Source organism: Chiloscyllium plagiosum, unplaced genomic scaffold (assembly GCF_037043375.1).
Source record: "Chiloscyllium plagiosum isolate Xiang-an unplaced genomic scaffold, Cpla_swu_hap1 HiC_scaffold_12, whole genome shotgun sequence".
In the NCBI taxonomy this organism is placed as follows: domain Eukaryota; kingdom Metazoa; phylum Chordata; class Chondrichthyes; order Orectolobiformes; family Hemiscylliidae; genus Chiloscyllium; species Chiloscyllium plagiosum.
In genome coordinates, this window is record NW_028270150.1 from 26,901,400 (window position 1) to 26,914,888 (window position 13,489).

The 13,489-nt window shown below is 40.0% G+C and overlaps 1 protein-coding gene across 1 annotated transcript in view; it reads right to left on the bottom strand.

Moving 5' to 3' along the window:
* The window catches only part of morc3a (MORC family CW-type zinc finger 3a), a 68,653-nt gene that overhangs the window by 15,935 nt on the left and 39,229 nt on the right, over positions 1–13,489 (bottom strand). Inside the window, exons 14-17 of the mRNA XM_087992536.1 lie at positions 13,345–13,416; positions 12,165–12,263; positions 9,648–9,865; positions 580–1,468 (exon numbers count right to left, since the gene is read on the bottom strand). Of these exons, the coding sequence (XP_087848662.1) occupies positions 580–1,468; positions 9,648–9,865; positions 12,165–12,263; positions 13,345–13,416 (1,278 nt within the window). The remainder of the gene's footprint in view (positions 1–579; positions 1,469–9,647; positions 9,866–12,164; positions 12,264–13,344; positions 13,417–13,489) is intronic.

Consider the following 13,489-nt stretch of genomic DNA (forward strand, 5'->3'; position numbering starts at 1 on the left):
AAAACATTAAAAGATGGGTTTGTTAAAACACATTCTGCACACACTGGACAGAAAAGGATATCTGCCCTGAGAACATTGTGGTTGCTGTGCTAGAGACTTTTGCTTCAAGTTGTTGTTGACCCTCACTATGCTGTTCCAGTACAGCTACAATATTGGCATCTACCTGGCAGCGTGGAAAATTGCCAGGTACATCCCGCTGACTAGAAGCGGGATAAATCCAGCTTGGTCAATTACTGCGCCAATCAACTAAGTTGAGAGGTGATGAAAGATGTCAATGTTGCTATCAAATGGCAATTAATTACCAACAACTACTTATTAATGCTCAGGTTGGTTCAACCAGGACCACATAGCTCCAACTGTTACCACAGCACAGTGAGAACAAAAGGATGGAATTCCAGCAATGAGAGGAGAGCGACTGCCCTAAACATCAAGACATATTTGACTGAGGATGACATCAAGGAACCTCAATAAACTGAAGGCAGTGGGAACCAAGGTGAAATTTTCCACTAGCTAATACCTGGCACATTCATGTCAAAATTTGTAAACCTATTTGCCCATTTGTATATTTTAGTTACTTACTTCTTCTTTATGCTGATCTCGTTCAGACTTGCAGCTTTCTAATTGTCGAAACATACTGTCCAACTGCAGAATTAGCTCATCTTCCTCCTTTTTTACCAAATTATCATTTTCTTTCAGATTACAAGTGAAACATTCAAACTTTAAATTCTCCAGTGTCTGGCACTGTCTCTTTAACTTTTCCATTTCCTTTAGTGCCAGTTCATATTGGGTTGCCTTTTCCTCATTACTAAGTTTGTAGAAGTCATTCATACTCTCTGTATGGTCCCCAATGACAAATTCAGACTGTGTCCACTGATGGCAGCACTCCTTTTTGATAGGGCACTCACTTTTTTCCAAAAGCTTTCTTTCAACATTTTCCAGTTCTTTTTCCATCAGTTCACATTTTGCTTTGTAGTGATCCCTCTCGTCAGTCATGGCTTTCAGAAAAACATTTTGCAAGTTTCCTTTTTCTCTGGTTTGAGCTATGCTTTCCATGTCATTTGCCAAACACTTAAGGTTGTCATCTTGAGGCCGTTGAATTTCTTCTTTCCGATGACTGGCGCCACTGGACAGGTTCGGCTTTTCAGAACCACTGCCCTCCTCCTTGACCGAAATTGGTGAGTTCTCAGTCTGTGTACCTTTAACTTGTTCTTCACAGTCATTGAGCAGTACATCATTGACGCAGTCAGTCGTATCTGTACTTGCTCTGTGCTCATGTTTTACTTTTGACAAGTCAAAAGTTAAACTCGGCCTCGGTGTACTTTTCTCATCAATAATAATGACATCATCATCAAATGTCGTATCATTAACAGTTTCCCCATTTACAGAGCTGTTAAAAGATTTTCCTTCGTCTAATTTTGGTTGCTTTGGATTTGGACTTGCTCCTGCATAGTTAAGTTGTCGTTTAAGACTAGAAGAAGAAGTAGCACAATGTTAGCATTAGCGTGCAGAGCAATTGTAGGACTGTGTTATGTAATTATTCAGCTAAGTAGTTTTTAATTCTCCAATATTTGTAAGATATAAATATTTGATTCAAATGAGAAATTTCTCATTTTCAAAAGTATCTTGAACTTCTAATCTTAATGCATATCATTCAAAATCCCTTCAGATTTATTCCAAACTCCCTCTCCTGCAGATGTTTGGGTACTGTTTCACAACTACTTTTAAGTACCTTACGAGTGTTTGGACAGCTAGTTTTTCTTGGATACTCAACAATATTCAATCCTGCTGCGACTAACAAATTTTTCAGCAGAGTTCACTGGCCAGCAATTTGAAACCTGATTGCTGTAGGGAAAAAAACATGCATTTGTAAGCATTTGTGACAAAGAGGACGTTCTAAAGCACTTTGAAGCCAATGAAATACTTTTAAAGCACAGTCACAAGAAACATAGTTACCTTGCACACAGCAAATACTCTTGCCTTATAAGTCTTATTGAATTCTTTGAGGAGGTGACCAAGCATGTGGATGAGGGTAGAGCAGTGGATGTAGTATGCATGGATTTTAGTAAGGCATTTGATAAGGTTCCCCATGGTAGGCTTATGCGGAAAGTCAGGAGGAATGGTAGTGGGAAATTTGGCCAGTTGGATAGAAAACTGGCTAACCGGTCGAAGTCAGAGAGTGGTGGTAGATGGTGAATATTCAGCCTGGAGCCCAGTTACAAGTGGAGTTCCGCAGGGATCAGTTCTGGGTCCTCTGCTGTTTGTAATTTTTATTAATGACTTGGAAGAGGGAGTCGAAGGGTGGGTCAGTAAATTTGCAGATGATACGAAGATTGGTGGAGTTGTGGATAGTGAGGAGGGCTGTTGTCGGCTGCAAAGGGACTTAGATATGATGCAGAGCTGGGCTGAGGAGTGGCAGATGGAGTTCAACCCTGTCAAGTGTGAGGTTGTCCATTTTGGAAGGACAAATAAGAATGCGGAATACAAGGTTAACGGTAGGGTTCTTAGTAAGGTGGAGGAGCAGAGGGATCTTGGGGTGTATGTTCATAGATCTTTGAAAGTTGCCACTCAGGTGGATAGAGCTTGTAAGGCGGCCTATGGTGTATTAGCGTTCATTAACAGAGGGATTGAATTCAAGAGTCGTGAAGTGATGTTGCAGCTGTACAGGACTTAGGTTAGGCCACATTTGGAGTACTGCGTGCAGTTATGGTCGCCTCACTTTAGGAAAGATGTGGAAGCTTTGGAGAGGGTGCAGAGAAGATTTACCAGGATGTTGCCTGGAACGGAGAATAGGTCGTACGAGGATAGGTTGAAAGTGCTAAGCCTTTTCTCATTGGAACGGCGAAGGATGAGGGGTAACTTGATAGAGGTTTATAAGATGATCAGAGGAATAGATAGAGTAGACATTCAGAGACTTTTTCCCCGGGTACAACAGAGTGTTACAAGGGGACATAAATTTAAGGTGAAGGGTGGAAAGTATAGGAGAGATGTCAGGGGTAGGTTCTTTACCCAGAGAGTGGTGGGGGCATGGAATGCGCTGCCTGTGGGAGTGGCAGAGTCAGAATCATTAGCGACCTTTAAGCGGCAATTGGATAGGTACATGGATAGGTGCTTAAGCTAGGACAAATGTTCGGCACAACATCGTGGGCCGAAGGGTCTGTTCTGTGCTGTATGGTTCTATGTTCTACTCTGAAGAATGTCAATGTGAAAATGGTCAGTTAATGTGTTTTTGATTGAGAAGTAAATATTGGCCAACACACCAGGAAGAACTCACCCTGGTTTCCTTCTAAGCAGTGCCACGAGTACTTTTACAACAACCCGGGGACAGACTGAACCTCAGTGTAACCTCAGCTATAAGAACTCTCCAACACTGTAGCACTCCCTCAACAGTGCACTAGTATGGCGGCTGTGCTTTTTGTGCTCAAGTCCTGGAATAGGACTTGAACTCAATCTTACAGCTCAATGGCAACATCTAAAAACTCAGCCGTGGGTCAAACAGAATTCTGGAGAAACTCAGCAGGTCTGATGGAACCTGTGGAGAGAGAAACAGAATTAACGTTTTGAGTCTGTTATGACTTTTTCAGAACTGAAGAACTCGTCATGAACTCCTCTCAGCTCTGAAGAGTGAATTCTGTTCCTCTCACCATAGATGCTACCCGACCTGCTGAGTTTCTCCAGCATTCTCGTTTGTCTCAGATTTTTAATATCCACAGTATTTTGCTTTAGTTTGAATCCCAGGTAAGACAGCAGTCATGAACAGAAGAGGGACTGAACTCTGGACTCTGATTCTTTATTCACTAAATCACTAGGAAGCACAAATTGAAATTTCTACAACTGATAATGAAATTATCTCAAATTACTGTTATTTGCTTAAGGAAGTAATCAAGCTTAAAAAGATCTAAATTAAAACCAAAGTTTGTGGTGAAACATTAAATAAAACGTAAATTTACTAACAGTTTAATGAAGTGAAGGTCTATCCCAAGCAATGCAGTTTACTGAGCCTACAACCATCGGTGAAGTCATATTCAGATAAATATTTCCTCCAGGGCATTATTGACAATACTGGTGCTGTTTCCCTCTCTTATCCCGAATTGGAAAAAAAATTATCAATTTTTTGGTGACCAGCTCTCACCTTCACCTGGTCCATCTCTTACTCTTCCCTCCCACTTTTCCATGACATCTGCTTCCATTTCTGGGGATAGGCTGGCCATCCACTACAAACCCACCGACTTCCACAGCTATTTAGATGGTACATTCTCTCAGCCTGTTTCATGTAAAGATTCCATCCTGTTCTCCTAGCTTCGCTCTCTTCACATCATATCTGTTCTGATAATGCCACCCTCATAAGAAGGTAGACAAGCAAGAGGCTGGAAGAACACAGCAAGCCAAGCAGCATTAGGAGGTGGACAAGTCAACATTTTGGGTATAACACTTTTTCAGGACCTGGGGTGGGTGTAAGAGGAGCTGCTGATTAAGGGGGTGGGGGGGCAAGGTGGTGAGGTGGGGATAGGTGAACACAGATAGTGGTTATGTTGAACAGTCCCTCTTCAGTGCCTACACAGGCACAGTGCCCCAATTCTTCTGCCATTGCTGGACACCAATGACTACATGGTGCAGCTTCCTGCACCCAGGCTGAACTACAGCAGTTCAACTTCCACCCCGCCCTCAAATTAAATTGGTCCATCTTGGACACCTCCCTCCCCTTCCTTGACCTTACCATTTCCACCTCCAGCGACAGTCTCCAGACAGACATTTACTACAACCTACAGAGTCTCACAACTATCTGGACAACACCTCATCCCACCCAGTATCCTAAAAGAACTTCATCCCATTCTCCCAATTCATTTGCCACATCTGCTCGGACGAGGAGACATTCCACTTTCCCAAACATTCCAGATATTCACCAATTTTGAACAACATGCTTCCCCACCTCTATCATTCAGAGGGCTCTGCACCACACCACTTCCATTCCCCGCTCCATTGCTTGAACACCCTTGCCTCTAAATGCAATAAAAACAGGGTCACCATTATCCTCACCTACCAGTCTCCGCATCTAACACATCATACTTAAACACTTCTGCCAACTCCAACCAGACCACACCACCAAGAACATCTTCCCCTTCTGACCCCTCTCTGCATTACACAAGGACTGTTCCTTTTATCAATTCTTCATTTGCACCACTCTCCCCACCAACTACCCTGAACTCAAGGAACCTTCCCTTGCAACCAGAAAACATGCAAAACCTGCAGACACACCACCCCTCCCCCACACCTCCATCCAGGGCCCCAAACAGTCCTTCCAGGTAAGACAGAGGTTCACCTCTCTCTTTTTCAACCTAGTTTACTGCATCAGGTGCTCCTGATGTGGTCTTCTCTACATTGGAGAGACCAAACGTAAACTAAGGTAACGTTTTGCTGAGTATCTGAGCTGGGCCCAGAGGGGCTGACCTGATTTTCCAGTTACACCCATTTTAAATCCCATTCCTACTCCCTTTCTGACGTGACCATCCTTGGCATGCTCCATTGCCACAATGAACCAAACTGCAAATTGGAGGAACACCATCTCATCTTCCACTTGGAAAGCCTACAGCCTAGAGGACCCAGCATTGAGTTCTCCAATTTCAAATAATCTCCCTTCCCACTCCCCGACTCCCTCACCCAGCAGCAACCCCCTGCAGAAACCCGACCCTGTTTTCAAGATACGAATGAGGCTGCCCTCAAAGAGTCAAATCAATCTATTTTTAATAAAATATTTGAAACTATAAAAGCTCTGCCCAGATTCATGAGACAGCCTTGTTTTTGCTCGCAAGTTAAAACTCTTGCAACAATTTGCATTGGTAGCATGACCGGTAAGCTTATATATCTGTAGGTGTAAAGAGATGACAATACAATTAGGGACGGAAAGAGGAAGAGTGCTGCAAAATTGGCAGGGACAGTGGTGGGACAAAGAAAGGGAAGAGACTGCAGAGGAGTACAGAAAAGGACTAGAAAGACGAGGGAGAAAGAGTGAGTGGGGTTGGAGAAAGAACACAAAAAGGTGCAACGGGGGAACATGGACAGAACGAAAATGAACATTTTTATTACTGATAACAAGTTCTATTTTTTTTTCTTTCAAGCTTCTTTTTTTTTTAATTCCGCAGAATTTTAATTTTGAGCTAAGAAATGATAAAAATGATTAAACAACCAAGTAGTCATGATTGCAAGTAATCCATGAGGCGACTAATCTTTAATTATGCAGGCATGGTGCACTTCCCTGCTACTGTCCGACTGGCTGAAGTACTGAACATCTGTGAGGGTCCATACATATATAAGCACAAGGAAAGTTTCGAGTTTTGGATGAATCAGAGTGCTCATTCAGTCGAAACTTCATTGCTGGTTAAAGAAATTCATTTTCATTAAATCCAATGCATGTATTTTGGAATGGACCCTGTCTTGGGACAGAAGCTGAACTGAAAAGGATGTTGAGCCCACACAGATCAGCAGAGCACTTGCAATGTATAAAGTGCAAAGACATGACCAGATATGAAATCCTGCTCACGGGGTGACTGGAACGAGCAGCAGTCATTGGCTCAACATTGCTATGGCATAGAAAGAAGCCACTGAGCAACAGTTTTTAGTTCAGTATAACTAAGGAGTGAGGACTGCACTTGATAATTAATGCTAGGCTTCAGTTTGGTCAACCAGTGAGACATTTTCAGAAGATGTGATTGGGAAGCTAGACAGCAAATAGTCACTGAGGTATTCCAAGTTTGAGAGCTGTTGCCTGACAGCTTTTTGCAGGTAGAAGCAGCAGGAAAGCCTCCAGACTAATCTGAGTTGCCATTAAATGGGAATCAGAAGGTAAAACTTTATGTGGAAGAATGAGATTCCTGTGAGTAATCAAGGGTTTGAAGGACTTTGTGACTTACTGTAATAACTAAAGAGAAAATGGACTGCTAAACCAGTTCATAAGATATGCCATAGTTGTGTCTGAGATACAATTCATAGTTTATAGGCTTTCACAATCTTGCTGTTAATTCATGTTTTTTTCCAGCATGTTAAAGTACAAACAAGATGGTAGTGTTTGGTTTGTTGACTCTTGTATAATAATGTTTCTTCTGTTGAAAATTACAGAATCCTGTGGCTTTATTCACAGCTAACTGAGATTTGTAGTTTTGTCCAAATTAACAAAAAGATACTGATCTCAATCAAAATCACTGACTGAAATATACAGTAGATTGGAGGGAGAATAAGAGGAAGAGGTGGCAAAACCAAAAGTAGTTTGAAGTTATAGATTTTAATAAAAGAGTATTCAAGTTGAAAGGTGGAGAGGCAGAAAGGTTAAGATAGAAACTCCGGTGTCAGGCTTATATATCTGAAGGATTTGCTCAACAATGATGGCCTGAAGTGATCCATAATAAGCTAGTGTTGGAGGTGCTCAGAAATCAAAGGGCTGGGGGAACGTCCAGGATAGCAAGCAACATTGAACTGCAGGGTGAGAACCTTTTTTTTTAAAAAAGGGAGCCAACGTAAGTCAACATGGAGACAGAGCATTGAGAGAACAGGATTTCCTGCAGGTTAGCATGCAGACAGTAAAGATGTGGGTGATCTCATATTCATGGCAAGTGGATAAGGGCTGTCAGCCAATAGACTATTGGCTTTGTCAAGACTTGATGTAACAAGAGAATATAGTAAATGCAGCCATATGATGGTGATGGGATAATTCTCTTTGGAATCTTCATCAACTTAAGAAAATGTAGAAACAAACATTTAAAAAGTATACAGCTCAAACGGCATGATTTTTGTTTAAAAGATTTCATGCTTCTGCATAATGAAAATCTGTACAATTACAAATTGACCTCGTCATATTAGAACAAATACACCAACAAATATGGTAACTGATGAAAAATTCAATTTTGAAAGGTATTCAACTTGCCAAGATGATATACTTGATAGCTTCTAAGAAATGCAATCGAACAATTTTATTTTGAATTGACAGCAAGTTAAAATGTTACAGGGAAAATGTAAAACAAACATGCACGCATATTAAATGTGAAATTGAGAAAGACCTCCTACCATAACTCTGAAAAGTTGTCATACTAGGCTTTATGTGGACACCATGAAAATGAGGCTTCTTTGAAAAAAGTGCTCAGTATAGGTGAAAACCATTTTCAATTATTTAACAGTGTAAGGTTTTCTGTTGCCAGAGTGGGAACTGGACTGGTTAAGATGACAACACAGCAACAATTAGAGGTGACTTCATTTGGGGAAGATTTATTTAAAGATTTATTTTCATATACAGCAATATAAAACAGGAGTGTAATTCTAGTTACAATGAAGTAAGGTTATGCAAACAATTTTGTTTTTGACTACACACTAGTAAAATTGTTTCTGGATTTAATCATTAGAGATTTCTACCTGAATGCTGTAGTTATATTGTTGCCAAATTGTAAGTGCCCCTGTCAAAACATCACTGACTCAGAATTTGCGAGAATAATAATGGCAAACTTGTAAAACACATGGTTAATACTTGCAAAAAAAGGACAATTTTCAGAAATTCATATCCCTTTGTACCATCCCTTGCTCAGCAAGGTTATTGTATGATGTGCCTCACCCCACTGTTTCACAAAAATATTACCTTGCCATCAAGAATTAATGCCATAATTATGAATCAAACTCAGTGCAGACAGTTACAGACACTATTTCAGTACAAGATCTTGACTAAGAGAACTGGATATGCATGTTTTTGTTAATTAATTCAAGGGACATGGCCATCACTGATCACCCCCCCCCTTTTAACTGAGAAGACGGAGGAGATGTGCCTTCTTGATCTGCTGTAATCTACTTCCTGTAATTAGATCCACAATGCCATCAGGGAGCAAAATCCAAGATTTTGGTCCAGTGACACTGAAGGAATATATTTCCTAGTTAAGATGGTTACTGGCTTGGAGGGAAAATTGCAGGTGATGGTGTTCTCATGTATCTGCTGCCCTTGCCCTTCCAGATGGTAGCTATCATGGGTTTGTAAGGTGCTGACAAAGGAGACTTGGTGAATTTCTGCAGTGAATCTTGTTGATGGTACACACTGCAACTACTGATCAAGGGAGTGAATGTTTCTGGATATGGTGCAAATCAAGCTGACTGGTTTGTCCTTGTTGAGCACTTTTGTATAGCACCCATCCAGAAAATTCAAAAGCATTCCATCATACCCCTGGCTTGTGCCTTGTAGGTGGCTGACAGGTACCTGGGAGTCAGGAGGTGGGTTAAAACTGCATCCACAGTTTTATTTTAGCTAGTTCAGTTCAATTTCTGGTCAATGATAACCCCCAGGATGTTGATAGTGGGATTCAGCAATGGAATACCCATGAGTGTCAAGGGATATGGTTAGATTCTTTGTACTGCCACTTGGCCAGGTCATGCTGTATTTGGATATGGATTGCTTTGATATCTGAGGAGTTGTCAATGGTGTTCATTGACTTTGGAGTACTAGGAAAGGAACTACTGAAACTGGCGATCAACTGCTGCAGTTAGAATTTATAAAACTGTAGGAACAATTTACTGAAAACACATTTCTGATGCATATGTTCCCATACAAGCCTTTCTAAAATCAGAGAATCCCTACTAAAACCGGGTACTGAGATAATATGAACAACCTGCAAAATCTCACTAACCTTTGATAATTAGATGGTGTTTGTGGAGATAATAACGATTTGACTTCCACAATTTGAAGATCACTCACAGGAGAGGTTGAGGCAGCTGTTGCTGGACAGGGTGATATGTTCAAAGTATTGTCTCCTTTGACCACCCACTTAGTGAGATTCTGGGCACTTGAAGTTACTTCTGTGGTTTTATGAGGGCCTGCCTGTCTTGGCAATGTGGCCTGGAGGTTCTGTAATAGAAAACTGTATACTCTCACTATCATAAAATCTGAACTAAATGCCAGGCAACAATTAAGACTTAAACAAATATATTACACATTTAAATTAATAGGCAAAGAGAAGAACTTGAATAAGTTATTTGGATTCAAGGGTACCCCTTTAGGAATAGAAAAGATCAAGTTAAGCAAGGTGAAATTTGTCTAGTTCTTGAATTCCAGCACCACTTTGATAAACACAATCAGTTTAAAAGCGACAATTTGGAAAGCACCCTCCATTTCTTTAAGTCTGAAAGTCAACAAGTCGACTCTGTAAAACAATTGAATGAGAACAGATTCAGAAACAGATTAGGTGCTCCAAGGAGAAGTCACTGTGGACTTGAAACATTCATTATGTTTCTCTCTCCAAAAATACTGAAATACTGCCAGATACAGAGTTGCTCCAGCACTTTGTTTTTAGATTTCGAGGAGGTATATGAAGGAAATAAATAGCAAGATGTATACCTATAACCAACTTATAAACCATGAACAATGTTTTCTTCACAAGTTACATGGTCCAAGCCCAGTATCCTGCTCAGCGCTTCTAATGTTTCTCTTTTTCAAGGAATTATCCAAATTCAATTTAAAAGAATTTAGGAACTCTATCAACACAGTATCCATCTTCTATGTAAAAGCACTTTTCTAGCCTCCTCTGTCTTTCTAGAAAAAAAAAGCCCGAAAAATTTAAGCCCACTAGTTTCTGTCACACTGATCAGTGGAAATATTTTATCATTACTTAGCTTGTCACTTTCCTTTGTAACCATAAAAAGTACCAGCTTTTATTCATCTGAAATCTAATTTAAAAATCTCCTATCCGCTTAAACCAGCTTTTGGAACGCCTCGTGCTGTTCCTTAATTATCAATGAGATTGAATTTAGTATGCTTAGTAGCTCTTGGATTTGGTTGCCAGTTAAATTTTCCTTTTACATTGAGGAGAAAAATAAAACCCACAATGCTGTCACCTTGTAGACAGGAAACAGCACACAGTAAATACATGATTAATTCGGGGCTCAGGAAAATTAACAGTAAAATTCTCAAGTGAAAGAAAAGCATTATGAATGCTAGAAATCTAAAATGGTACAATGCTGCAGAAACTGGGCAGGTGTGACAGCATCCGTTGAAAGAAACAGCATTAACATTTAGCAGTGTTTCAGAAGAATGCCACTTGGAGGTGGCGCAAGGAGTGCACAGGCACAAAAACTCAAGACACAGATGCCTTACAACTGGAGGTTTTGCTTTCGTTTTGGAGAAGGTACAGGGAGGAGAGAAGGTCCTTGGTGCTGTCAGCATGTGCCTACTCTTAAAATCAAATTCAGCTGAGCCTCACTCTCTGTTGCCCAACCAAATAGCCACACTACTACTAATTCTTCATCCCCACTCAGAAGGGCCACCTGCTGTACAAGTGCGATGGTATTATCAGAAATGGAATTTATTTACACAGGTTCATTCTGGCTGAGAAACCTTTGTCATTTTGATCACCATCTTTGCATTCATGCTGATCACTCTCTTAATGCTTTGAACGCAGATCTGAAGAGGGCTGGAAAAGTGATGGATTTTATGCTGTGAAAAAGTACTTTAAGGAACAAGTGGAACAGATGGTAACAATGCACACAATAAAAGGCAATGAGTGTGCTAATGGTACTAGAGAAATGATATGGATGAATACTATGTATTAATGACTGAAAATAGATCAGCTCTGCCGACTAAACCGATACAAAACACAGCGGAATGGGCAGGAAAACTAAAACAAAAACGGGGGGGGGGGGGGGGGGGGGGGGGGGGCAGGGGGCTATTGAAATGGAGGACAGAAGCCAAAATCATCAACATTGTTACTGGTCATGCTAAGATCATTGAAAGAAAAAATTTTATCCGCTGTCACAGTCTCATGACTGCTGAAAAATAATCAGCAAGTTTGATATGAGATTATTTCGAGAATATCGACTGAACAATGTATAGCAGAAAGCAAGAGGCTTGACTCCAATAAACCTGGAGTCAACAGATCCTAGACATACTGGCAATAAGGCACCACCAGTTTGCCTCGTTGATTCTGGGAATTACCCAGTGATCCTGTACTTTGTTGCTACTCAATGAATTCTGTTGGAAAGTGACATATGGCTGTGGGTTTCTTTTTACTGCAATGCTCCTTAAATGTATGGCACAAGAACAAATTTGAAGTTCATACCTCAACAATGTGTGGGGGAGACAATTGAGCTGGCCATAAAGCTGTAACCAAGAGCTAATACTTTATTGAATGTTAAATATTTAATAACAGTACCTTTGCCTGTAATGTCTGCTGCAATAATTCCTGCTCCTTTCGAAGAGCATCAGCTTCCTTCTCATATTTCTGTATGATGTTGTGTAGGTCTATATTACGCTGTGAATCAAACAGACAAATAGTCTCCTCATTTTTGGTCTCTGTATTTCAACTTGTTTCAGCTCCTTCCAATTCACTGTTGTTCACAATCTTTTCCTCTACTACCTTTAATAGTTTCATGGGTTCATTTTGATCACCTCAACAAGAATAGCATTAAGTCACATTTGGCAATATACACATCAACCAAAACACAAATCTAACTATGACCAAAGTTACTAAATTAAAGTCTTGACTGTAAACTAACAACTGTGCGTTGCAAGGTAACTTGGTGATAAACAAAACACTTCACTTTGGAATTCCTGTTAGGTTACCTTCGTTTTTTAGAACAATTCACCCAAAGTCATCTAAAGGCAACAGAAAAAAAATCTAGGAATCACATTTCTCCAAATAAAATTGGTTTTAAAATTATTGCATTAAAAATCGATCCTGCCCATAAAACTGGTCATGGTCAGAGACTAAACCAGTGTGACAAACCTCTTAATTGTACCCATCTGCAGCACTTCAATGGGATTCAAAAACGAAATCATTTTACTTTTAAGTTAAGGACATTAATAGGCAATGTTGCAAAACTTTTAAATATGTATAATTAATTTACTAATATTTACAATTTATGACCTCATGGCAAAATGCACAGCTAGTTAACAGTGATTGTAATATAATTAAATTTCACATTCAGTTTGAGGAAAAGAACAGTGCATCTATGACCAGCGTTTTAAATTGAATAAATTAACTAAAAATGCTCTTGTTCCTGATGATTTCTCTTTGAAACTTGGACCATGTTTTCACTTAAGTATATCAAGGAATCATTTTTAATAGGAGAATGAAAGATTTGCATTCTAAAACACCGCACAATAGTGCTGGTTCATAGAAGATTTACAAATTCACAAATGTTCAAAATTAAAGATCAAATTCAATTCAGAAATTTTGCACAAGCAAGTGAAATATGTGCCTGGATTGCTGATTGTAAACTCTACCCTTCTATTGTAAAGCTAGTCATATAAATAATGGACAATCCTTTAAGAACATTCTACAAAGCATTCCGGAAGAATATCCAAAGAAGTCCTGCCCCTTAAAACATTACCCGTTGTTTCCTTCTCTCCTCCTGAAGTTCTTGTTCCTTACGTTTGAGCTGCTCTTCTAAGATCTTGCTCTTCTGTTGAGAGAACAAGATGATCAGAATTCAGCAATGAACTAAAGTCAATATTTCATTAATTTTGCGCTTGTCC